The following is a 25603-nucleotide window of genomic DNA, read 5'->3' on the forward strand; positions in this document are numbered from 1 at the left end:
CCACTTTTGGATGGGGTTGTTTGTTTTTTTCTTGTATATTTGTTTGAGTTCTTTGTAGATTCTGGATATTAGCCCTTTGTCAGATGAGTAGGTTGCAAAAATTTTCTCCCATTCTGTAGGTTGCCTGTTCACTCTGATGGTAGTTTCTTTTGCTGTGCAGAAGCTCTTTAGTTTAATTAGATCCCATGTGTCAATTTTGGCTTTTGCTGCCGTTGCTTTTGGTGTTTTAGACATGAAGTCCTTGCCCATGCCTATGTCCTGAATGGTACTACCTAGATTTTCTTCTAGGGTTTTTATGGTATTAGGTCTAACATTTAAGTCTCTAATCCATCTTGAGTTAATCTTCATATAGGGGTAAGGAAAGGATCCAGTTTCAGCTTTCTACTTATGGCTAGCCAATTTTCCCAGCACCATTTATTGAATAGGGAATCCTTTCCCCATTTCTTGTTTCTCTCAGGTTTGTCAAAGATCAGATGGCTGTAGATGTGTGGTATTATTTCTGAGGACTCTGTTCTGTTCCATTGGTCTATATCTCTGTTGTGGTACCAGTACCATGCTGTTTCGGTTACTGTAGCCTTGTAGTATAGTTTGAAGTCAGGTAGCGTGATGCCTCCAGCTTTGTCCTTTTGACTTAGGATTGTCTTGGCAATGCGGGCTGTTTTTTGGTTCCATATGAACTTTAAAGCCGTTTTTTCCAATTCTGTGAAGAAAGTCATTGGTAGCTTGATGGGGATGGCATTGAATCTATAAATAACCTTGGGCAGTATGGCCATTTTCACGATATTGATTCTTCCTATCCATGAGCATGCTATGTTCTTCCATTTGTTTGTGTCCTCTTTGATTTCACTGAGCAGTGGTTTGTAGTTCTCCTTGAAGAGGTCCTTTACATCCCTCGTAAGTTGGATTCCTAGGTATTTTATTCTCTTTGAAGCAATTGTGAATGGAAGTTCATTCATGATTTGGCTCTCTGCTTGTCTGTTACTGGTGTATAAGAATGCTTGTGATTTTTGCACATTAATTTTGTATCCTGAGACTTTGCTGAAGTTGCTTATCAGCTTAAGGAGATTTTGGGCTGAGACGATGGGGTTTTCTAAATATACAATCATGTCATCTGCAAACAGGGACAATTTGACTTCTTCTTTTCCTAACTGGATACCCTTGATTTCTTTCTCTTGCCTGATTGCCCTAGCCAGAACTTCCAACACTATGTTGAATAGGAGTGGTGAGAGGGGGCATCCCTGTCTTGTGCCAGTTTTCAAAGGGAATTTTTCCAGTTTTTGCCCATTCAGTATGATACTGGCTGTGGGTCTGTCATAAATAGCTCTTATTATTTTGAGGTACGTTCCATCAATACCGAATTTATTGAGCGTTTTTAGCATGAAGGGCTGTTGAATTTTGTCAAAAGCCTTTTCTGCATCTATTGAGATAATCATGTGGTTCTTGTCTTTGGTTCTGTTTACATGCTGGATTACGTTTATTGATTTGCGAATGTTGAACCAGCCTTGCATCCCAGGGATAAAGCCCACTTGATCATGGTGGATAAGCTTTTTGATGTGCTGCTGAATCCGGTTTGCCAGTATTTTATTGAGAATTTTTGCATCGATGTTCATCAGGGATATTGGTCTAAAATTCTCTTTTTTTGTTGTGTCTCTGCCAGGCTTTGGTATCCGGATGATGTTGGCCTCATAAAATGAGTTAGGGAGGATTCCCTCTTTTTCTATTGATTGAATAGTTTCAGAAGGAATGGTACCAGCTCCTCCTTGTACCTCTGGTAGAATTCAGCTGTGAATCCATCTGGTCCTGGACTTTTTTTGGTGGGTAGGCTATTAATTGTTGCCTCAATTTCAGAGCCTGCTATTGGTCTATTCAGGGATTCAACTTCTTCCTGGTTTAGTCTTAGGAGAGTGTAAGTGTCCAGGAAATTATCCATTTCTTCTAGATTTTCTAGTTGATTTGCGTAGAGGCGTTTATAGTATTCTCTGATGGTAGTTTGTATTTCTGTGGGGTCGGTGGTGGTATCCCCTTTATCATTTTTTATTGCGTCTATTTGATTCCTCTCTCTTTTCTTATTAGTCTTGCTAGCGGTCTGTCAATTTTGTTGATCTTTTCAAAAAACCAACTCCTTCTTTTTGAAGTGGAGTGAGGGTTAGGGGACTGGTGAAGTAAACAAGCTATCTAAAGAGCTTAAAACTTTCAAAACTTCAAAGCCTTTGTCAATTAATAGGAACTAAAACAAATAAGATTTTGCTCAATCTGACTTAAAAGCTGCACAATGAAATCAAATGTGTGGTAAGAGATGTGAATTCACAAACTATTTTTCAGAATCACCTTTAAAGTCAAACATGAAAATGCTTATAATCCTGAAATAAAACAACAGAATTTGTTTATTTTATTCTGGGAGCAAAAGGTGAAAGAATGCCTGAAATGTTCCAAATGTAACTGCTGGTGTCATGTACAGTCTTAGAGGATTGGCTAAGAAAATATCCTTTTCAATCTTACACCAATCTTCTCTACCACACCTAAGCCTCCTCTAATATCTTTCTCATATAATTCTGTCATCTAGATCATACTGTCAAAGTAACTTTGAGATGACAATATTTTAGACCTATATTGTCCAATAAGACAGTTTCTGATATGGCAAATTTCCACTGTCCAATAACGAAGCAGTTTCCAACCTTTTTGTCACCAGGGACCAGCTTTGTGGAAGACAATTTTTCCATGGACAGGGCAGGGAGATGGCTTCAGGATAAAAGTGTTCTACCTCAGATCGTCCGGCATGAGTTAGATTATCATAAGGAGCGCACAACCTAGATCCCTCTCATGTGCAGGAGGTGGAGCTCAGGCGGTAATGCTTGCTCGCTTCCCCACCGCCTACCTCCTGTTGTGGGGCCCAGGTCTTAAGAGGCCAAAAACCTGGGCTTGGGGGCCCCTGCAATAAGGTAGCAATGAGCCAGATACCTATTGAGCACTTGAAGTGTGGCTAAGGCAACTGAATTTTACATTTTATTTAAAGTTAAATACTTTAAATAGCCACATGTAGTTAGTGGCTACCATATTGAAGAGATCACATTCTGGATCCTTCAGCAAAAGGATCCTGGAGTTGTATACACACTAGATCCAGCAGAGTACTGTCATAACTAGTAAACTCACAGCTATCTTTCGGATAAACACTGAGCTCTAAAGCCATCCTAAGAAAGCTACAAAAAAAAAAAATCCTAAGAGAATTCCCTTCCCCTCTGCATTCCCTTCCGTAAGTACTCCCCATGCCACTCCTCTTTTAAGAGTGGCTATTGAACTTCCGCTTAAGGATGGGGCAATTATTTCTATGTCATTTAAGACATCTTTATAAGCACCCTGAACTTCCAAAGATTACCAAAAAAGCCTCCTTGGATAACAGATATAGAGATGAAAATCTCTAAAATGTCTCACATGTATGGAAAATTAGTCACAACATTTACAGCTAAAAGATTTTTATCAGCAGAGCGTGATGACTCACACCTGTAATCCCAGCACTTTGGGAGGCCGAGGCAGGAGGATCACTTGAGGTCAGGAATTTGAGACCAGCCTGGTCAACATGGGGAAAACTCGTCTCTACTAAAAATACAAAAATTAGCCAGGCGTGATGGTGGGTGCCTGTAATCCCAGCTACTCAAGAGGCTGAGGCAGGAGAATTGCTTGAACGGGGGAGGTGGAGGCTGCAGTGAGCCAAGATCATACCACTGCATTCCAGCCTGGGTGAGACTCCATCTCAAGAAAAATAAAAAATAGAAGATTTTTATCTTTTACTAAGCCAACAGTGTCCCAAGTCAAAGAACAGACAAAGAGTCCATGGATTCAGGGAGGCACAAGTCTTCATCTTTGAGGCTGACTCCTACCATAGTACCCAGCATTGACTACAGTATATACTCAATAAATGCTTAATAGCTAAATATAACAATCTATCCAAAAATGTCACTATGAACTATTAGCCTGCTCTTGCCTTTAAACTTTAAAGCAGGATGTCAGACAGCAAGTAATTTTACACCAATTTTTAAATTCATAGAACATCAGAAAAAGGTTAAGTTCATATTTTTATGACGAAAATATTCATTTTATTGGCTGAGAAAAATATTGCCATTTATAAATGACAATTTAATTTGCTGTTCTGAGTTTGCGATGAATTTATTGGCTAATTATTAAAAACCATACTAAAAATTAGAAAAATACAGCCATATAAAATGTAAAAAGACTGAAGTCAACAGAATATGAGACATTTATGACACATACCATATAATGTGAAAAAATATTACAGACCTTTGCCCCCCAATGAAAAATTAATATTCATTATTGGCTTTACCTACTGCACCTGTTTTCTTTTTATTCAGGGACTAAATTTACATCATTAAATGCCTACAAGAAGTAGGTATTTCTTAAGTTATCACAATTCACAGACTTATTGTAATACAATACGTTATTAAACATAATTTATGTTACCATTAGGTGTAATGTTATTTAGAATCAGGAAACAAATGCTGCTTAAAGAAATACAAGTGTTTGAGGCAATTGCTCTATCTATGGGGCATTTTACTTCCCCTGCAATTGGTGATAAAGAATAAGAAAAAAAAAAAAGTGCTAATGATAGTATTGGTGGAGATAAGATCGTCTGAACAGGAAGACCACTGAGGCAAAAGCTGGGGATGTAATCAAGCTTTGGATTTGATAAGGTGATGCTTATATTTTTTTAACAGATTAAATTTATATTAATTTATATTAAAACACTTCTAAATTGGATGGGCGCGGTGGCTCAAGCCTGTAATCCCAACACTTTGGGAGGCCGAGACGGGCGGATCACAAGGTCAGGAGATCGAGACCATCCTGGCTAACATGGTGAAACCCCGTCTCTACTAAAAAAAAAAAAAAATACAAAAACAAAAACAAACAAACAAAAAAACTAGCCGGGAGAGGTGGCGGGCGCCTGTAGTCCCAGCTACTCAGGAGGTTGAGGTAGGAGAATGGCGGGAACCCGGGAGGCGGAGCTTGCAGTGAGCTAAGATCCGGCTACTGCACTCCAGCCGGGGCGACAGAGCGAGACTCCGTCTCAAAAAAAAAAAAAAACTTCTAAAATATTTTAATTCCTGAAAATAAAAATGTTACAAGCATTCTTAAATTTTCTAGTACTTATGAATACTGCTTTCCTCTTTTAAATAATTTTTTTGGCCAGGTACAGTGGCTCACGCCTGTAATCTCAGCACATTGAGCGGCTGAGGCAGGAGGATGGCTTGAGCCCTGAGACCAGCCTGGACAAGATGGTAGACTCCATCTTGGGGAAAAGAAAAAAAAAACAAAAAACCAACAATTTTTTTATAACATGATTTTTTTTTTTTTACATATGGTATTTTATAGCTTTTTTTCTTTTTACATAAGGTATTTTATAACTTTTTTTTACATGCTTTCTTTAGGCAAAATAAAAAAAAAACAATGTGTTAGGTCAGATACTGTATTAGGTACTATAATGGATTAAATGGGTATCTGACACTGTGCTGGGTTCAACAATACGGCAGTAAATAAGAGTCCTTTAGTGATTTAGTTTCCTCCCAACATTTTATTAGTTATCTAATTCAGACTTCTGAAATAAACTTCAAAGTAATAAGAGCTAAGATTCTTGTCGTTGTCTGAAAGTTAATTTCTGACTCGAATATTTAACTAGCTTCTATCAATTAGGTATGTAAAATAGTGCCAACAGAGATACTACAAAAATACTGGTCACCATCATAACATCCATTATACTCTTCTGCAACGAAAATCCATGTAATGCAGTATTATAATAGAGAAAATTCAACATTTTTGTAAACTGAGAAAGTTTATGTTTACTATAAAATAGTCGTTCTCAATCAAATTCTTGACATCAGAAAATTCTTGTATACATGTATTACTTTTAAAGTTCAAGATCCTCAATCATCTTCAGTGGAGAATCTACGCAAACAGGCTTTAAAGAAGCCAAAGAGAGTATTCAAAGTTAGAAGAGAGCGTCTATGTTACAGACTCTAGACCTCATAACACACAGCAAAAACCTTTATAATACCGTAGGCAAGGTTGGCTAGTTATAATTGTTCACTACTGGCTGATGCAAGGGAACTAACAAACTTTCCCTGAAAGCAATTCTATTCATGTCCCAGTATTGTAGATATTGACAACTGTTCCCTAGAACTAAGCCAACATCTACTTCCCCACAAATTTCACCTGCTGGCCCAAGTTCTGTCTTTCAGCTGTACACAGAGCATACCTAATTCTTCTGCCAGTCAGACCTTCCATTTGAATTCTTTTTCCTAGGCTGAATATCCTAGTTCCCTTGGCCATTTAAAACAAGTTTTGGCCACCAATTTCTCGAAGCCTTTAGGATCCTAATGGAACCCAGGATTTTTCCTTTTATCATTAACAAGCTTGAGAATTCAGTAACTTGAACTAAAATTTTAGTCCATCTAATAATGAAATTAAGGATAACTAACCTACAACATTTCTTAGGAGATTAATGGTCAGCACTGGTAAAGGAGGCACTACACCTTAATGGTTAAGCACACCAACTCAAGCCACACTGCCTGGACTACTCACTAGCTGTGTTTTCTCTGATAACTTCCTTAACCTCTTTAAGCTTTGGTTTCCCTGACTGAAAGGTGTAGATAATACATACAGTCATGCATTGCTTAACTATGGGAATCGATTCTAAGAATGAGTCATTAGGTGACTTCATCATTATGTGACTATCACAGAGTTCTTCTCAAAATTCTGTACTTACTAGTTTTGTACTTACACAAACCTAGATGGTATAGCCTACTACACTCCTAGGCTACATGGTATAGCTTATTGCTCCCAGTGTACAACACGTTCCTGCACTGAACACTGTAAACAGCTGTAACACAATGGTAAATATCTGTGTATCTAAACATATGGGATCATCATAGATGCAGTCCATCATTGACTGAAATGTTATATAGTACATGACTGTATATCTACTTCATAATGTGAGAAAAGAAATAATCGATGTAAAGTACTTGGCACTTATGTGCCTGGCTAATGAGTGTAACAGTCAATAAATGTAAGCTATTCCTATAGCTATTATTTCACTAGTTGACTAACAGAGTAGGGAAACCCAAAACTCCAGTAGAATAACCGAACAAATTATAATTAGTATATTTATGTTTTAAAGTAGCCATAACTGCTTTTTTTTTTTTTTGTGAGATGGAATCTAGCTCTGTTGCCCAGGATGGAGTGTAGTTGCGTAATCTCAGCTCACTGCAACCTCTGCCTCCTGGGTTCAAGCGATTCTCCCACCTCAGCCTCCTGAGTAGCTGGGACTACACGCGTGTGCCACCACACCAGATAATTTTTGTGTTTTTAGTAGAGATGGGATTTCACAACGTTGGTCAGGCTGATTTTGAACCTTTGACCTCAAGTGATCCTCCAGCCTTGACCTCCCAAAGTGCTGGGATTACAGTCATGAGCCACTGCGCCTGGTCCATGACTGCTTTAGTGTATTCATATTCAAAACAAAGAACAAAATTAATGGGCAAACTGATCGTTCATCTGGTTGTATTGCCAGGACACTCTGTAGTGAAAACTTCACTTGAAACATCAGTTTCACCGAGGAGGGCTCATTCAGATAAAAAGTCGTACTCCTCAGAAAAGAAAAAGAAGAAATGGATAGGACATACTCTGCAAAATTGTTCTGAAAAAGCTTTCAGAACAAATAAAAGGGCAACCTATGAAATGTAGTATTTTAAGGCCTTAAAATCCATGATGCAATGTCCATCTTTTCCAGCTCAGATGGAGCCAGCTTTGAACACAACATTGTGTGTAAAACGTAAGATTCCGATAAAGGAGACGTGATCCAATGTGCAATTCTAGGTGAAAGATGTTCAAGTCCCAGGTTGCCTGATAATAGTCACAAAATATTAGACAAAGAAAACACAAAAGAATTAATGACAGCTCATCTGAAGTTTAAAGACTGGCAGGGTCAAGAGCAAGAAAAAAAAAAAAAAAAAACCTCAGGATTCCTGGAGGTTATGAGGATTGGTGGGGTGTGTAAATGCCAGGCAGCAAAAGAAAAAGGTATCTTTTCTCTTATAGAACTCCATTCCTACATATAAGAAAGGTATTAGAAATTCACCAGCTTCCCTTTCCCTCAGGACTTCTCTCAATTTCCTGTATCCAGTTATTACAGAGACTATGAATGTAGTGAGCTTGTTATTAAATTTCATAGACTTGATCATTACACATCCTAATGCATTGAGGTGAAAATCCTGTTTAGATACAAAAATGGTACTCTAAATTCAGAGCATTTGCTACAATTAATGTATGCAATATTAAGGTGATCCACAGGTAGATTTTACTTATAAATTTTTATCCAGAAAAAATTAAGAACCTGTACCTTGAATATCACTCTGAAGTTTTCCATAGTTAATCTGCACTTCTGCTTTAACTGAAACATCTGAACCTTCTTTCCTCTCTGAAATGGCTTACTTAGGTCAAAAAAGAAATTTTTCTCCTTCATAAAAGTGCCTTTTCCCCCCTGAATCTACTCTCCTTTTCTTGCTCCTCCCAGAATAAACATATAATTATGTGATGTCTATACAAGTTGGAAAAATGAAAAGTGTAGAAGAAGCTAATTTGCCAGCTAAGGCATCCACACCAATGATGAACAGACCCTAAATAAAGGCATTCAGCAGCTATCAACTGAGGTATAATGAAAACTACTACAAAGGTAACAGAAATGGGTCACACAAATATCTTCAAGGGGACTACCTGGAGAGGTTATCTTTACTTTTGTCATATGAAGAGAAGAAAAAATATTTATGCATCTTTACTTCCACAATCAATAACATCTTTCTGAAACGCTGGGTCTAGGTTAGCAACACAGAAATAGGCATGGAGGCTCTAAAAACTCAGGCCCTAAATCCCAAAAATCATATAAAAAATTTGTTGTACATAGACATGTTTCTAGACACAAGGTTCAATTAACTATTCTGAAACAACAGAAAATTTTTAATGTTGGCCATTTATTTTTTACATTAACACTGCTGAGGAGTACTTTAAACCTAGATTAGAATTGGCCGTATAAAATAGGTAAGTATAATAAAAAGTCTCAGTGCCATTTAATAATGTATATAACCCAATGAAATTATAACTATCACCATCTGGAAAATGTAAACTCTTTCAGAGAGAAGTTAAGATTCAAGGTGTATACACTGAAATCAACAGAACACTGTTGAAAGAAATTTTAAAAGATGTAAATAAGTGAAAACACCTATATGTTCATGAATCAGAAGACAATGCTGTTAAGATGGCAACACTCCACTAACGGATCTACAGATTCAATGTAATGGCTACCAAACTGTCAGCTGTCTTTTTTTTTTTTTTTTTTTTTTGAGACAGGGTCTCACTCTATCACCCAGGCTGGAGTACAATGGCATGATCTCTGTTCACCGCAGTCTCCACCTCCAGGGTACAACCCACCTCAGCTTCCCAAGTAGCTAGGACTAAAGGTGTGTGCCGCCACGCCCAGCTAATTTTTGTAATTTTTGGTAGACAGGATTTCATCATGTTGGTCAGGCTGGCCAGCTGTCTTTTTAAAAAAATTAACAACTGACTCTAAAATTCATTTGGAAATGCAAGAGACCAGGAATACCCAAAATAATACTGAAAAATAAAAAAAAATTCAGAGACTCATATTTCTAAGTTTCAAAACAGCACAAAGCTATAGTAATCAAGACAATATGGTACGGGCATAAGGTTAGGCATATAGGATCAACGGAACAGAATTATGAGTCCAGGAATTAATTCTTACAGTCACAGTAAATTGATTTTTGACAAGGGCGTTCAAACAATTCAAGTGGAAAGAACAGTTTTTTCAACAAATGATGCTGGCACAACTGGATATTCACATGCAAAGGAATGAATTTAGAACCCTACTTCACACCAAATACAAAAATTAATGCAATTAAAGTTATACAGCTCTTAGAAGAAAAGGAGAAGTAAATCTTCGTTAGCTTGAATTAGGTAATGGCTTTTTAGATTACCAAAAGCACAAATGGCAAAAGAAACAATTGATAAATTGATTTCATCAAAATTAAAAGCTTTGTGCTCCAAACAACACCATCAAGAAAGTAAAAAAACCTGAAGAATTGGAGAAAATATTTGCAAATCATATACAAGGAACTATTATTCAGAATATATAAAGAACTCTCACAATTCAGGAATAAGACAACCTAATTTAAAAGTGAATAAATGACTTGGCCAGGTGCAGTGGCTCACACCTGTAATCCCAGCACTTTGGGAGGCTGAGGCAGGTGGATTACTTGAGGTCAGGAGTTTGAGACCAGCCTGGTCAACATGGTGAAACCCTGTCTCTACTAAAAATACAAAAATTAGCCAGGCGTGGTGACATGTGCCTGTAATCCCAGCTACTCGGGAGACGGAGGCAGGAGAATTACTTGGACCCATGAGGTGGAGGCTGCAGTGAGCCGAAATCAGCGCTCTAGCCTGGGCAACAGAGTGAGACTATCTCAAAAAAAAAAAAAGTAAAATAAAAAAAATTTTTTTAAATTAAAGTGAATAAATGATTTCAATAGATATTTCATCAAAGAAGATACACAAATGAACTACAAATACAAGAAAAGACACTCAGCATCATGAGTCACTAGGGAAATGAAATCAAAACTACAATGAGACGCTACTTCATACTTGCACTAGGATGGCTAAAATAAAAAAGACAGTAAGTGTTGAAAAGGATGTGGAGCATTTGGGACTCACACATTGAAGGTGGAAATGTAAAATGCTGCAGCTACTTTGGAAAACAGTTTGGCTGTTCATCAAAAAGTTAAACAGAGTTACCACATAACCCACCAATTCCACTCTTAGGTATAAACACAGAACAACTGGAAATATGAAAACATTCACAGTGGCATTATTCATAATAGTAAAAAAGTAAGAACACTACAAATGTCCATCAGTTGATGAATGAATAAACAAAATATAGTATATCCATACAACAGATTATATGACATTAATGAAATGAAGTACTGACATGCTATAATATAGATGACCTTGAAAACATTATGCTTAATAGAAGAAGTCAAAAATATAGCATTTTATATCATTCTATTTACATAAAATGTTCCAAACAGACAAATCCAGAGACAGGAAGTAGATTAACGCCTGCCAAAAGAAGGGGAAAAAGGGAGTTAACTGCTGATTTATAACGCAGTCTTTAGAGGAAGTTTTTTGCAGGGAAGGCGAGGTGATGAAAGTGTTCTCAAAACAGTGACGACGGTTTACAACTCTATGAATACACTAAAATTCACTGAATTGTATACTTTAAAAGGGTGAATTTTACGGTATAGAAATTATGCCTTAAAGCTGTTATAAAAACAAAACAAAGTCTCAAGGCTAAAAGAATTTGCTAAGAGCACACAAACAGCTGGACTCCGAATTGTTACAAGGAGGAAATAAGAGGATTGTTAAGTCTTAGTCACAACTCTAACATTACCAAAAATTTTGATAATCACAGTTACTTACAAGCTCACACAGCAAAAAGCATTGCAGTAAGTTTGTTCTTTAGAATGTATCAGTATGTTATAACCATATTAAAAGCAGAAGTTGTATTATGATGACCAAAGTAATCTACCACTTGAGGAAAAAACAAGGATCATTTAAAGATATACTTTTCTAAGGTTGATTCAAAGAACTAAAATGACTCATACTACCCTGGATATGCCACTTTTCTCCCTAACTTCACTCATTGAAACTAACTAGGGGAAAAAAAAATTAGAGACAAGTATTCTACAAGAGTAACAATTATTCTAATTTAACAATTGAGCTATTAGACAATAAAATCAAATACTCAAATCTTCCAAAATTATAGGCAGTTTGCTAATGCAAACCAGAAATACTAGAGAGCTCATCCTAAGAAGTTACCACTCCAGTAACTAAAAAATGAAAACTTGAGAGAACACTTACTGGCTTTGTGCATGTGTCACATTTTACCTTGTGGCACGATTCAGAATAATGTGGTCAATGATTTGTAAAAGTGTGACACATTCATTTTACTCATTACTGATCAAAAGGACCAGAGACTAAACTTTTGTAATGGTCAACAGATGCCATTCACTGAATATTCAATATATTTAAGGCATAGTTTTAAAACTTTCATACATGCTATATCACTTCATTTAATCCTTACAAAAATCTGAAGAGTAGGAATTACCATCCATCTTACAGACAGGAAATAGAAGCACTTACATTTTGGTCTGACTAGGGAGCTACTAAAAAATGCCATCGCTCCCTCCCAAAGAAAAAAGATTAAATCCAATTTTTAAATTTCATTAAAGGCCTAAAAAATGGTTAGACTTCACCAGAACGGCCTATTTTCTCTGACAGTCAAACGGATATGAAAATGTTGGTTACAGACAGGTTAGTCTCTGGGTAACAAAAATGTAGGGTTAACACCTGACTACTACTACATAACCTCATCATTAATTGATAGCATACAAGAGGGTGGATAACTGGTTTATTTTCCTTTTAACTGTCACTTTTAATTCTTACCAAACTCCTTCCCAAGAAAGATACTGAAAACTGGAAATGTCAAAAGAGAAAAAGAATGTAGCGTTTACATTTAAAATCGCACGTTTTTCAGAAGAGGAGGGCTGTATAGCCTATTGAGTTATGCAGTATTAATCAAGATTATGAAACAGAGTAATGTTTAAAAAGTTTTATAGAAGCACAGAAAAATAAAACCAACAGGAATACTTACTTCCCCCTCCATGAATGTTTTGTTGTGTAGAAACATGCCAGATCCTTATTTTCCCTAATTATGTTCATTTTGTGCTCAAACCTGGAAGATAAAAATATGAGGGCACTTAATACATGTTATATATCTTTAACCTTCCCAAGATTCCCGTAAGAAAGGTAGTATGATCTCTCTGTCACTTTCACAGCCTGCTGTATATCCTTTACAAGACCATTAGGTTTTGTTTATTTATTTTTGAGACCGAGTCTCGCTCTGTTGCCCAGGCTGGAGTGCAGTGGTGCGATCTCGGCTCACTGCAAGCTCCGCCTCCTGGGTTCACGCCATTCTCCCGCCTGGGCCTCCCGAGTAGCTGGGACTACAGGCGGCCGCCACCACGCCCCACTAATTTTTTGTATTTTTAGTAGGGACGGGGTTTCACCGTAGCCAGGATGGTCTCGATCTCCTGACATCATGAACCGCCCGCCTCGGCCTCCCAAAGTGCTGGGATTACAGGCGTGAGCCACCGCGTCCGGCCAAGACCATAAGGTTTTTAAAGGCAAGGACTGGTGTATGCAACTCTTTTTCATAACCTTTAGCACCACATTGTGACTGTCCAACTCTCTCCTACACTGGACTGCGTTTGAGGACCAGAAACGACCCCTATCAACATCCCCAGTGTCTAGAATTTTTAAAATGCCAAACAAATAAAGCTTTAAGTCTGACATTGCCAAATAATGCCACGGCACACAATGGACACCTAAACACATTTTCCAAGTGTCAAAACAATTCCAAAAGGTTTTTGGTGAGCTACTAAGTGCTGGCCATTTTGCTGACACTACCACTTCAAAGGGTACCTGCTATAAATAAGGCAATTTAAAACTAATTTTCTCGTGGGCACAGTGGCTCATGCCTGTAACCCCAGCTATTCTGAGGCTGAGGTGGGAGGATCGCTTGAGACCAGGAGTTTGATACCAGCCTAGACAACATAGTGAGGCCTTAGCTCTCAAAAAATAAGTTAACAGGGCATGGTAGCATGTGCCTACACTCCTAGCTACTTTTCAGAAGAGAAGGGCTGAATAGCACGATTGAATAGTGTGGTATTATCTGAGGCTGAGGTGGGAGGATCACTTGAACCCAGGAGTGTGAGGCTATACCAAGCTATGATTTTGAGTGATAGAGTGAGATTGTATCTCTAAAAATAAAACAATTTTCTCATTATAAAAGTGATATATGTCCACAGTAAGAAATCTAAAATGTTCAGAAAGCAAATCATTTGTTCTTGCATCTGAAGATATAATTTTAGCCTTCCTTTTTATATTTAGAAAAATCCTTTTTTTAAACAAGATTGCCATTTGTACTGCTTAACTTGTTTTCAAAGAATGTTAACCTTTCCCCATGTAAATATTCTATAAGAAAATGATTTTTAAGGCTATATGGTATTCCATTTTATGAATATTCCAGAACAGTGCTACTCAAAGCATAGCTGCAAATGCTTTGTTTCCAAGCCACATCAAGTACAGAAATTGAGAATAAGTGTTTAGAAACTTCTACGGCGGTTTGATTAACGGACTCCTCTGGTTCAACAGGATATAGAACAGATCAAGACTGTTCAATCTGCGTGATGACTCACCAGTGGAATCAGCCTCCTAACAGTCACATGCAAAGAGACCACATTATGTACAACATTCACTGACTGTAACCCAGCATATAAAATCCACAATCCATTTATTTCACTTAAAAAAGGTAAACTTAGCTAATTTTACAGGATAAATTGTTAGAACTGGCTGCTAAAGACAGACTGATAGATTTTGAAAATACTGTATCACTTACTTCATTGTGAATAAAAGTTAAATATGGTTATTTCTTTTCTGACTTAGCTATCTCTCCCTTGCCTTGCTCGTTCAAAACGCACTGTAAAAAATATTGTAGAGACCGGGAGTGGTGGCTCACGCCTGTAATCGCAGCATTTTGGGAGGCCAAGGCGGGTGGATCACCTGAGGTTAGAAGTTCGAGACCAACCTGGCCAACATGGTGAAACCCCATCTCTACGAAAAATACAGAAAGACAGCCAGGCGTGGTGGCAGATGCCTGTAATCCCAGCTAACCGGGAGGCTGAGGCAGGGGAATCACTGGAACCCGGGAGGTGGAGATTGCAGTGAGCCGAGATTGCACCACTGCACTCCAGACTGGGTGAAAAAGCAAGACTCTGTCTCTAAACAAACAAACAAACAAAAATTGTAGAAAATACACGAAAGTGCTAATAATACAAACTGAATAGTTGGAATTGTTTATTTAAGCTTGCTTTATACCTTTTTATACTGTGAATACTAAGTCAGCAAGTATTTTTTACATGATTAGAAAAAACTTTTCAGGCAAAAACATTTTTATAATGGCTTGAGACATAATTCACACACCATAAATTCACTTTTATTAAAAGTGTACAATTTGGTGATTTTTAGTACATGTAGAGTTCTGCAACCATCACCACTATTTTCTGGAACACTTTCATCACCCCAATAAGAAACTGTTAGCAGTCACCCCCCATTATACCTCAACCTCAGCACCTAGCAGCCACTAATCTACTTTGACACCGTGGGTTTACCTATGCTAGTCCATACCACCAAATAATATTCTGGTGTATGGATATACCTATTTTATGCATTCATCAATTGACTGACACGGGCGTTGTTTCTACCTTTTGGCTATTATGAATAATACAACTATGAATAAGCATATACGAGTTTTTGTGTGAACATACATATGCATTTCTCTTAGGTATATACCTGAGTGGTAAAAACATTTTTTTAAAGATACCCTTATTTTGAAATTGCTTTCTTCATTCGTCCTACTTGTTTTTGTATTACCAATTATCAAGAGCCTTTGTACTCTACATAGAACACTCATCCCCTGGATATTTATATGGCTTATACCTCTATCTCCTTCAAATCTATGTTCAAATGTCATCTTTCCAATGACGCCGACCCTAACCATCTTGTTTTAAATTGTAACCACCCTCCTCCTCACTCTACACTTCTATTCCCTCTTACTCCTGTTTTTCCCCCATAGCACTTCTCACATTCGAATGTGCAATTTATTATTCACCTAATTCTACTGGAATATCCAGAAAGGCAGTTTTGTCTGTTCAGCTCATTATTGTTTCTACAGAGGCCACAAGAGTGCCTGATACAAAACAGGTGCTCAAAAATCAGTATCTGAGTGAAGGAATAAAATTCAGCAAATACATGGGCAATTCTGATATCTACCTCAAATCTGATGCTGTAACAGGGACTCCCAAATAGGGTTTTGTCAAACCTTCTGGTAAGGCATCAGCAATTCATGCTTTGAAAAATAACAAAAGGAAACACAGGTAACACCAAGTTTAAAGAAGCTTTTATTGTTACCACAAAGAAGAAATTTCTTACAGTCAACTAACGTCTTCCTACTAGTGAGTATAGAGACAGCTAAATATAGTCCTGACAGTTGGTGTGGTGTTTTGTTCGTCTTTCTGGATTTCATACCTGGGATGACAAAGGGACCCAACTAAGATTCATTAAATCCAGTAAGCATTATCCCTGCCTTCTGAATCTTTTGCAGTAAATGATATTGCTGAAAAGAAACCTGGGCAGTATCTCTGAAGACTCAACAAAAAGGGGAGATAGATAGATAGACAGACAGAGAGAGAGAGAGAGAGATAGGTGTACAGATATTTTTCCCCTATATATTATAACTGAAGAATGGAACAATGGAAGAGAAAGGCAGATAGAAAAGGTAAATGGCTGACACTGAAGAATGGGGTTTGTATTCCTAGTCTGTAACTTAAGATATTGGAAAAACTGACTCTGTACCAAGCGCCTATCTTGGGAAAACTGAGAAACAAGAAAATGTGTTGAGTGGAGACTAGTTGATAAAATTAAGGATCTAAAAGTTAAAATGAAAGGCAGAGAAAAATAAAGATTTTTAAATGACAACCATAAAAAACACAGGTCATGACCCAGAAGGAATAAAGATCCCTAATAAACTCACAGGGGGGAAAAAGAACAAAATCATCTCACAATAACAAAAGAAATGTAAGAACTTTTAAATAAAAAATTTTAAATAATTTTTTTAAAAAACACCTCAAGAATGACCTCATAGGTATCACTGATTTGGAGGTATATAACTCCAACAGACCTTTCGGGAGATGAATTAAACAACTTTACATCAAGAAGGCTTTTGAAGGTCTATAAACCGGGAGGTGATGAAAGCACCAGACTCCAGAGAGTCCTTAGATTGGGACAGATAAAAGGAGCGTGAGAAGATATAACACATTAAGATAAATGTAAACTACCAACGACCTGGACTATTAGAATAAATATTGTATTCCTAATGCAGATTAGAATGCTGACAGAAAACTAGTGTAGCAGGAAAGAAGTAGTACTTCAATTCTCTGGAAGTTCATATCATCAGTACAAGTTCCTGTGTCCAATATTTGCACACCTAATTTTCTGTCTCTAATATTTAAGAAAGCAACAAGTGATGTTTTACTCTGCATCCCATGAAAGGCTAGTAAAATGGGCTCTTTATGGAAGAAAACTGCTCCTCTATTTGAAAAGCTTGCCTTCAACTACGTTATATTTAAGTAGGGGTATATCTGAGAGCTAAGGGAGAGAAGAGATACCCCACTAAGTAGCCAAGTCAACCCCAGAAATAGTGGAATAATTCAATGCTATATTACCGTCTGCCTAACCTCAAAATGGAGATCAGGATAATGCTATTCCACTTTAAAACTCCATTAAAGACTGCCTTTAATAAAGTTGGGGAGGCAAGGTGACTCTTAACTGAAAATTTATGACATGTCCTGAAATTATTAAACAACTTGTGTTGAATACTCATCATGTTAGTCATCAGGCTATGCATTTACCATGCATTTATTTCCTTTTGTCCCCATAACAACACTTCAGTACAGGTATGACTCTCATTTCATTGACAAGAAAACTGATACATAAATTAAATCACTTTTCTAATGTAACACAGCTAGTAAGCGATTGGGCCAGACTTTGGACCAACCTGCTCAGTTTCCACATCCTAGGTTCTTAACCTAAATTTTAATACCTTCCCTCAATAAAAAAAAAAAAAAAAATTCACCCTGACCATGTAATTACAGATGTATCATTTGACAGCAAATTCCTGGAATAATTCAGAACTAGTTTCAGTTATTATCTTCATCTGGACAGATAACTGGACACTTGTTAGAAATAACTTTGAAATCTACAATTTTAAATAGTAAAACAAATTATCATATTCAACATAGGACAAAAGAAATAAAGTCTCCAAAGCTGAAATATTCTATCATCTATAAATAAACTTGCAAAATATTTCCATCTTTGTATAAGCTTAAAAAACATTTTTTGGCTGGGTGTGGTAGCTCACGCCTGTAATCCTGACACTTTGGGAGGCCTAGGTGGGCAGATTACAAGGTCAGGAGTTCGAAACCAGCCTGGCTAACATGGTGAAACCCATCTCTACTAAAAATACAAAAATTAGCCAGGCGTGGTGGAGAACGCCTGTAATCCCAGCTACTTGGGAGGCTGAGGCAGGAGAATTGTTTGAATCCAGGAGGCAGAGGTTGCAGTGAGCCGAGATGGCGCCATTGCATTCCAGCTGGGCTGACAGAGCAGGACTCCGTCTGGGGGGGTGGGGACATTTTTTAAACAAAGTGTTCAAAACAAACATACAATGACAAAAATTTGCTACCAATATATGATCTCAGGATACTCTTTAAAGAGAGTTCAATTATTCTAACCAACATCGAGCTTTTAAAATAACCAGATTGGCCAGGCACAGTGGCTCATGCCTGTAATCCTGCACTTTGGGAGGCCACAGTGGGAGGATCACTTGAGTCCAGGAGTTTGAGACCAGCCTGGGCAACATGGCAAGACCCCCATCTCTATTTAAATATAGATTTTATATGAACAAAAAGATAACCAGATAAATGAGATCTGAGGCTGAGATCTATTTCCCAGCAGTGTAATATTAGCCTATCCACATTTTCAGGTAAATCTATTTTACATTCTTAGTAAAATTTTAACTACTCTTTGATAAAGTCATTTCATCCAATGAATGGCAAGTGGTCTGGAAACTGCATTAACTCTTTTAGACCAGGAAGATACTTTTAGACACACAGACAACTCACTAATGAGGGCAATGGCAATGCATAAAGATCAGAAATACGTACCAACTATGTATCATTCAAAGTGAGAGGTAGAATAATTTCAAGATAATGACTGGCAAATGAGTGAAGACAAGTCTAGAGGTCCTCCAAGTACAGCAGTCAAGTATCATTCAATCTGGGAAGACCCTGGAATACCTCCCTAGGGCACTGATTACAGAGCTGCCATTCTACATGCTATACTTTAACGAGGGACTGACACAAGCTACATTAACATTCCATTAAAGTGATTTTAATAATTTATTTATTTATTTTTTTTTTTTGAGGCGGAGTCTCGCTCTGTCGCCCGGACTGGTGTGCAGTGGCCAGATCTCAGCTCACTGCAAGCTCCGCCTCCCGGGTTTACGCCATTCTCCTGCCTCAGCCTCCCGAGTAGCTGGGACTACAGGCGCCCACCACCTCGCCCGGCTAGTTTTTGTATTTTTAGTAGAGACGGGGTTTCACTGTGTTAGCCAGGATGGTCTCGATCTCCTGACCTCGTGATCCGCCCGTCTCGGCCTCCCAAAGTGCTGGGATTATAGGCTTGAGCCACTGCGCCCGGCCTAATTATTTATTTATTACCAAGGTAAGGCTGGAGAATTTTTATAATTGCCATTTACTGGCTGTGTAACTTTGAACAAAAGTCTCTGAACTTATCTGATTTACAGTACATCTATAAAATAGGAATAATAACTGTCCCGAAGGGCTATGGTGAGGACTAAATGAGATAACCCAAAAAAAGAAGTTATTTTGAGTATTTCTATATCTTATTTTCAAGAACTTATCAGCTCTTGTACCTAATATGGCATTTTGGGGGGAAATTCTATTAAATAACTCGATTTTCTCTCAATCTTTTATTAATTTCCATCCTTCTAGTATGCAATATATATCACCTAGAATTTCCACCTTCAAAAGTACAGTGTTCTATTGATTTAATCAGCATTCAGTTTTACTTAACCATTCGAAATTAACTATAACAATATATATTTCTTAATGATGTACATGAGGGTGGCATTTATTATTGTTACTGTCATTATTATTTATTGCTACAAGTTATGTTTCCCATAAAATGTTTTTAAAAAGAAAAAAATATTGCTGGGTGCACTGGCTCACGCCTGTAGTCCCAGCACTTTGGCAGGCCAATACAGGCAGATCGCTTGAGTCTCGGAGTTCAAGACCAGCCTGGGCAACGTAGCAAAACCCTGTCTCCACTAAAAATACAAAAAATTAGCTGGGTGTCATGGCACACGCCTGTAGTCCCAGCTACTTGGGGGGCTGCACTCCAAACTGGGTAACAGAGTGAGACCTTGTCTCAAAAAAAAAAAAAAAAATATATATATATATATACACACACACACACACACACACAAACACACACATACATATATACACACACGTATATATGTATGAAGACCAAGATAATCAGGATAGATGAAATTTTTAAAAATCATCTTGTCAACTATAACCCAACACTTAAGCTTCTCTTTATTTCAACTTTACTCCTACAAAATACTATTATAAGTCAATCTTATTTAGTACATTTTTAATATTCCCCACTTAGGTATTTGAAATTTCAACTGTTAGAATTGTTTCCTTACATGTATCCAACCTAGTATTTTTAAATTTATGTTTGATGGCTACAAATTAACTATGGCTTGAGAAACTTTCAAGAAAAAAGTCATAAATTTAATCTCCAGTCAATATTTCCTCTGTACATTTAATAAGCTCTAAAAGTGATTCAAACAAATCATCACTTACAGGCAAAAACTTTTAAGCAACCATTAATTTCCAATATTTATGATGAAAAAAAATCTGTAGAATTTCTAGTATCAGAAGCTGAAGTATCAAGCAGGTAATATCAGTTAAGTCATGTATAAGCACATGCTATAAACAACCATAAACTGTCCAACTAAAAAATGTAAACAGTTAAATGGGATCTTGAATGAGATTTTGGTAGCAGCTGTATCATTAGCATTTGCCATTCTGCCAGTTGTTTAGAGACTATTCGAAATAGCAAGAATTTATCTGCTCAAACTAACGTCACTTAAATTTCATCTCCTTCATTCCTGCAATTGTGTTCCATGTTTCAAGTTCTCAAAGACCCATAATTCTTTCTGATGAGGAAAAATCAAATTGATATGCCTTTTGTAATTAAATTACATTGAAAGCATCTCCAATTTTTGCAAGTAAGCTTCACTTGTTTTCATGCTATATCCTAATATTATACCACCAAAGAAACTTCTGTTTTTTTTACAGAACTGTCCTATGGGTTAAAAAGTCAAATTCAGGGCAACACAGGCACTTTGGCTAGACTTACCTCTCTCAATGAATACTACTGTGTCATGCTTTCGAACAACACAATATTCTTGCATTCTCTAATGTATTACTGGCAGTAATACTGGCAGACTATTTAAGATCATTTATGGTTAAAATGAGAATGATCTTTTAGAAGATACATAATTTTGACAGAAAACCACAGGGCTTGGGAGTCCAGTGAGCAGAAGCCTACATCAAATTGACACTAAGAACAAAAGCAGGATGAAGGGACTCAACACCACAGACACTCAAGCAGATTATGGTCAAGCTATAAGTAAAAGAATTTACACACAGCAAAATTAAGTATATACACATGGCTTGTGTTAAGCAAAAACGCAAACGGAACACTCATTTAACTAGGGATGAATAAATACACTTAGAAAAAATACACTAGTGAAAGAAGGAATTGGCATTGATCAAGGCTAGTCACCTGTTTAAAGCATGTATTTAGCATGATCAACTGGAAGTAACACAAATATGACACAAATATGACAACTTGCAGAGAACAGGTAAGCTATCAATTTTCCCATTTTGAGTCTGAAAATGCAAGAACAGAACTTACTTTCATCATTAGCTCTGCCCTCAAGTAATTAATTAAAAATGTGAATTTGTCTTGAAGTGCATAAAAAATAAGATGGATTGAGGGAAAGATGGACAGATCTATGATAAAGCAAGTACAGTAAAATGTTAACGTAAAAACCTTGGAGGTGGGCATGTGGGTATCTAATGTAAAGTTCTTTCAACCCAGCTGTAGGTGAAAATGTTTACAATATGTTGTGTGAAAATTGTGGAGTTTGCCTTTTGTGATCAAACTCTCCTACAATAGAAACAATGCTACATTCCAAAACCACACTTAAAATGTAGTAGACATTCACATCATAGGAACTAATTTATGAACCTAATACTTCCTACAGCTGTATCTTACCAAAAAGGGAGGGGCAGTAAGGAGAACCATGGAAAGACTAACCCTTTAAAAAATAATCAATGAGTGTAATAACTAATCAGAGAGTACTTTATATTGGCTTCTTGAGGATCTAGTTTTGTTTGAAACTGGATTCAAAATCTGAGTAAATCATAGCACTAGATTAGTTTGGTTTCAAACAAATGGCAAAAAACATAAAAGGCTAACAGAATGTTAATTTTTACCCACATTAAATAGCTACCACTAAACTGTTTAGATAGAACGTGCTGTAGATGGGGGAAACTGCCATATGAACTTTAACCCTTTTTAAATTTTAGCTTCATTTTAACATGTGACTCAAGTACAGGCAAAAGCATTTTCTTCTAAATGAACAACAAATCAATATGTGTAATATGTATGATACCAACAGGAATCTTAAACCATAAATCTATCACAAATTAAGATTTTAGCAGCTACCATCTTAGCCTTCCTTAACTTACTGAAGAACCCGATACCTCCAAAGATAGATGTTGTTAAAGAATAAGAAAGCCAGTGGTAATATCAAATTTCATCTGATAATCATATCTTCAAATAATTGCCCAGATATTTTAAAGTGAAGTGTTTGCACTGTCTGCCACATCAAAATCAACTTTTAACTAGTTTCACTACCATTAGATAGCTGAAATAATCTGAGATCTCCCCCATTCTTTTTAAAAACTTGATTCAATTACAATCTGGGTATATATTCATGAAATACAGGACAGGAAAAATTCAAAAGCAACCCCTAAGTCTGAAGAAACACTTAATGGGAGGAGGGGACAAGCATACATACCATAGCAGTTAATTTTGTTGACCTCTTCTACTCAACAACATAAGTTAAGTATTGAAAAAGAGACTTATCTCTTCTATTTCTATCCCATGTATGCTCATTTCACCTGAGAGGAATAATTTGTATTTCTGACAAAACAGAACTTTATCTGTTGTTTAAAAAAAAGTTAAATGTTCTGTGAAAGATGTATTACTATGACCCTTCCCTTTCCAAAGCTTAAAAAATGCCTTACAATACTCACCTGAAACCTTTTTTCCAGAAACATGTTCACTTAAGCAATGCTTTGAAATCATTGCTATTGATCATTTACCTGTTTTTAGTTTATACACATTATTGTAACTTTCTAGACCTAATTTCTATTTCGTTTTATCTTTGAAGCATAACCTGGCTTATGTAAGAACAAAGTATACTATTTCTATAAGCTCTTCAGCTTATCAACAGGCATTTAATAATAATCATGCTCTACTATGGTAAACAGGCCCTAAAATGGGCAAAATAAATTTTTAGCAGCCATATTTTAACTTGTTGCTGTTTTTCCTATCATTACATTAAATGCATAATGTGGGACTAAATTTCCTAAGCTTTTAACAAATACAACTTGAAGACAGTTTTACAGAAAGCATCCTGAAAACCCAAACACTGTTCTCTTTATACTATTAAAAGACCAAAGTTTAATTTGCAACATTTTCCCCTTCACTCAATACAAAATAGCAATAACATACATTTCTAGCTCAGTTTTGAAATATCCCTATTACTCCTACCTCTTCTGTAGTGCTTTACAGTTTACAGAACACTACCAAATTATCTTAAAAAAGCAAAGTTTCACTTTTAAAATTAAGCCCATTAGCTCTAAGGTTTGGGGGGAAAATGGCTTATCTGCTCTAAGATTTGATAAACATTCAAAATACATTATGTAGCTTGACTAGAAGTTTGAGGAGAGAAACCCCATAGCCTTAGATGACTAAGGAATACAGTAAAAGTCAGAACACCATATATAAGCATTTAAATGTATTATAGAATACATGAAATATTAGAGAACGTCTCCTCCATTCATAACCTTATCAATCCTTCCATTAAGTTGTAGCAACTAGAGCTGGCAAAAATCAAAGCATCGAAATAATTTTTTAAGGGATAGGGTATTCCTTTGTCACCCAGGCTGAAGTGCAGCAGCACAATCATAGCTCCCTGTAATCTCGAACTCCTGGGTTCAAGCAGTCCTCCAGCCTCAGCCTCCCGAGCACACGTCACCAAACCCAGCTAGTTATTTTTTGATGAGACAGGGTTGCTCAGGCTAGGTTTGAACTCCTGGCCTCAAGTGATCCTCCCGCCTCAGCCTTCCAAGTGCTGGGATTACAGGTATGATTATTGTGCACGCAGCTAAAATAATTATTTTGGATTGCTTTAGGGGTTTCATTTTCTATCTGATAATCAAAATATCAAACTCTTACTAATCAATTGCAAAGAGATATCACCACTGGGCATGTGCTAAATATGTGAATAGGCAGTGTTCTTCTAAGGGCAACTTGAGTGCTTAAACTGTAAAATTCCACTGACTTTAAAGCACACTCTTCTTCACAAGTAGTCCATAAAAGTACAAGTAAAACTCACATACATAGACTGTTGAATAAAGAGCATCTGAAAAGAATTACTAGCAAGTTATATGGTTTTATTGACTGAACCACACCTAAATGTACCTTTGCACAGGTAACTAACTTAAATTAGCAAAGATGATCATAACCATATTGGCTTAAGCTATTTCTTACAAAGAAATCTAACTCATTACTCTCAAAGGAGTTCCTATGATTAAGAATCACTGCACATAACAAGAAGTGTTATAAGTTGGCATGTGCTGAGCATGTGAACACTGCTGAAACAGAAATAATATGTTGAAAACCACTGATTAAATTTTGAACTAAAGTAGTGGTTGGGGTAGGATGCCATCCCATCTGAGGCACTATGACTGGAGCACTACTAGCATTTAGTGGATAAGACTAGATACTCGACATATATTACAGTTCCAAAGATAAGTACTGTCTGCACCATAAGACTTTCAAGTGTCCAAGTGAGCCAGGTGTGGTAGCACACACCTGTAATCCCAGCACTCTGAGAGGCTGAGGTGTGAGGATTGCTTGAGCTCAGGAGTTCCAAGACCAGCCTGGGCAACACAGTGAGACCTCGTCTCTACTAAAAATTAAAAAGAAAATTAGCTGCGCATGGCGTGCCTATGGCTCGAGATACTAAGGAGGGCTAAGGTGAGAGGATCGCTTGAGCCCAGGAAATTGAGGCTACAGTGAGCTATGACCGTGTCACTGCGCTCCAGCCTGGGCAAAAGAATGAGGTCTCAAAAAAAAAAAAAAAAAAAAAAAGAAACGAAAGTCCAAAAGTCCAAATGGTTAGTCATGTAGGCAAAAACCTATTTATAATGAATGAAACCCAGAATCTAATTCTGTTTTATATATAACTCACCAAGTACATTTTGCAGGGTTTAATATACAGAGATTTTTTCAGGAATGTAATTACAATGTAAATTAAGAGATTATACTTTATTAAACCTGTTCTTTTCTGACAATGCTAATAATCCCAACTGTGTTATCTGAGTCACCAATGTGA

The 25603-nt window shown here is 36.9% G+C and overlaps 1 protein-coding gene across 1 annotated transcript in view; it reads right to left on the reverse strand.

Moving 5' to 3' along the window:
* The window catches only part of DNAJC13 (DnaJ heat shock protein family (Hsp40) member C13), a 123699-nt gene that overhangs the window by 93484 nt on the left and 4612 nt on the right, over positions 1 to 25603 (reverse strand). The window contains exon 2 of the mRNA XM_033212670.1: positions 12785 to 12865. Within this exon, the coding sequence (XP_033068561.1) occupies positions 12785 to 12852 (68 nt within the window). The 5' untranslated portion in view covers positions 12853 to 12865. The remainder of the gene's footprint in view (positions 1 to 12784; positions 12866 to 25603) is intronic.

The sequence above is a fragment of the Trachypithecus francoisi genome, unplaced genomic scaffold (assembly GCF_009764315.1).
Source record: "Trachypithecus francoisi isolate TF-2019V2 unplaced genomic scaffold, Tfra_2.0 Lachesis_group0, whole genome shotgun sequence".
Taxonomy (NCBI): domain Eukaryota; kingdom Metazoa; phylum Chordata; class Mammalia; order Primates; family Cercopithecidae; genus Trachypithecus; species Trachypithecus francoisi.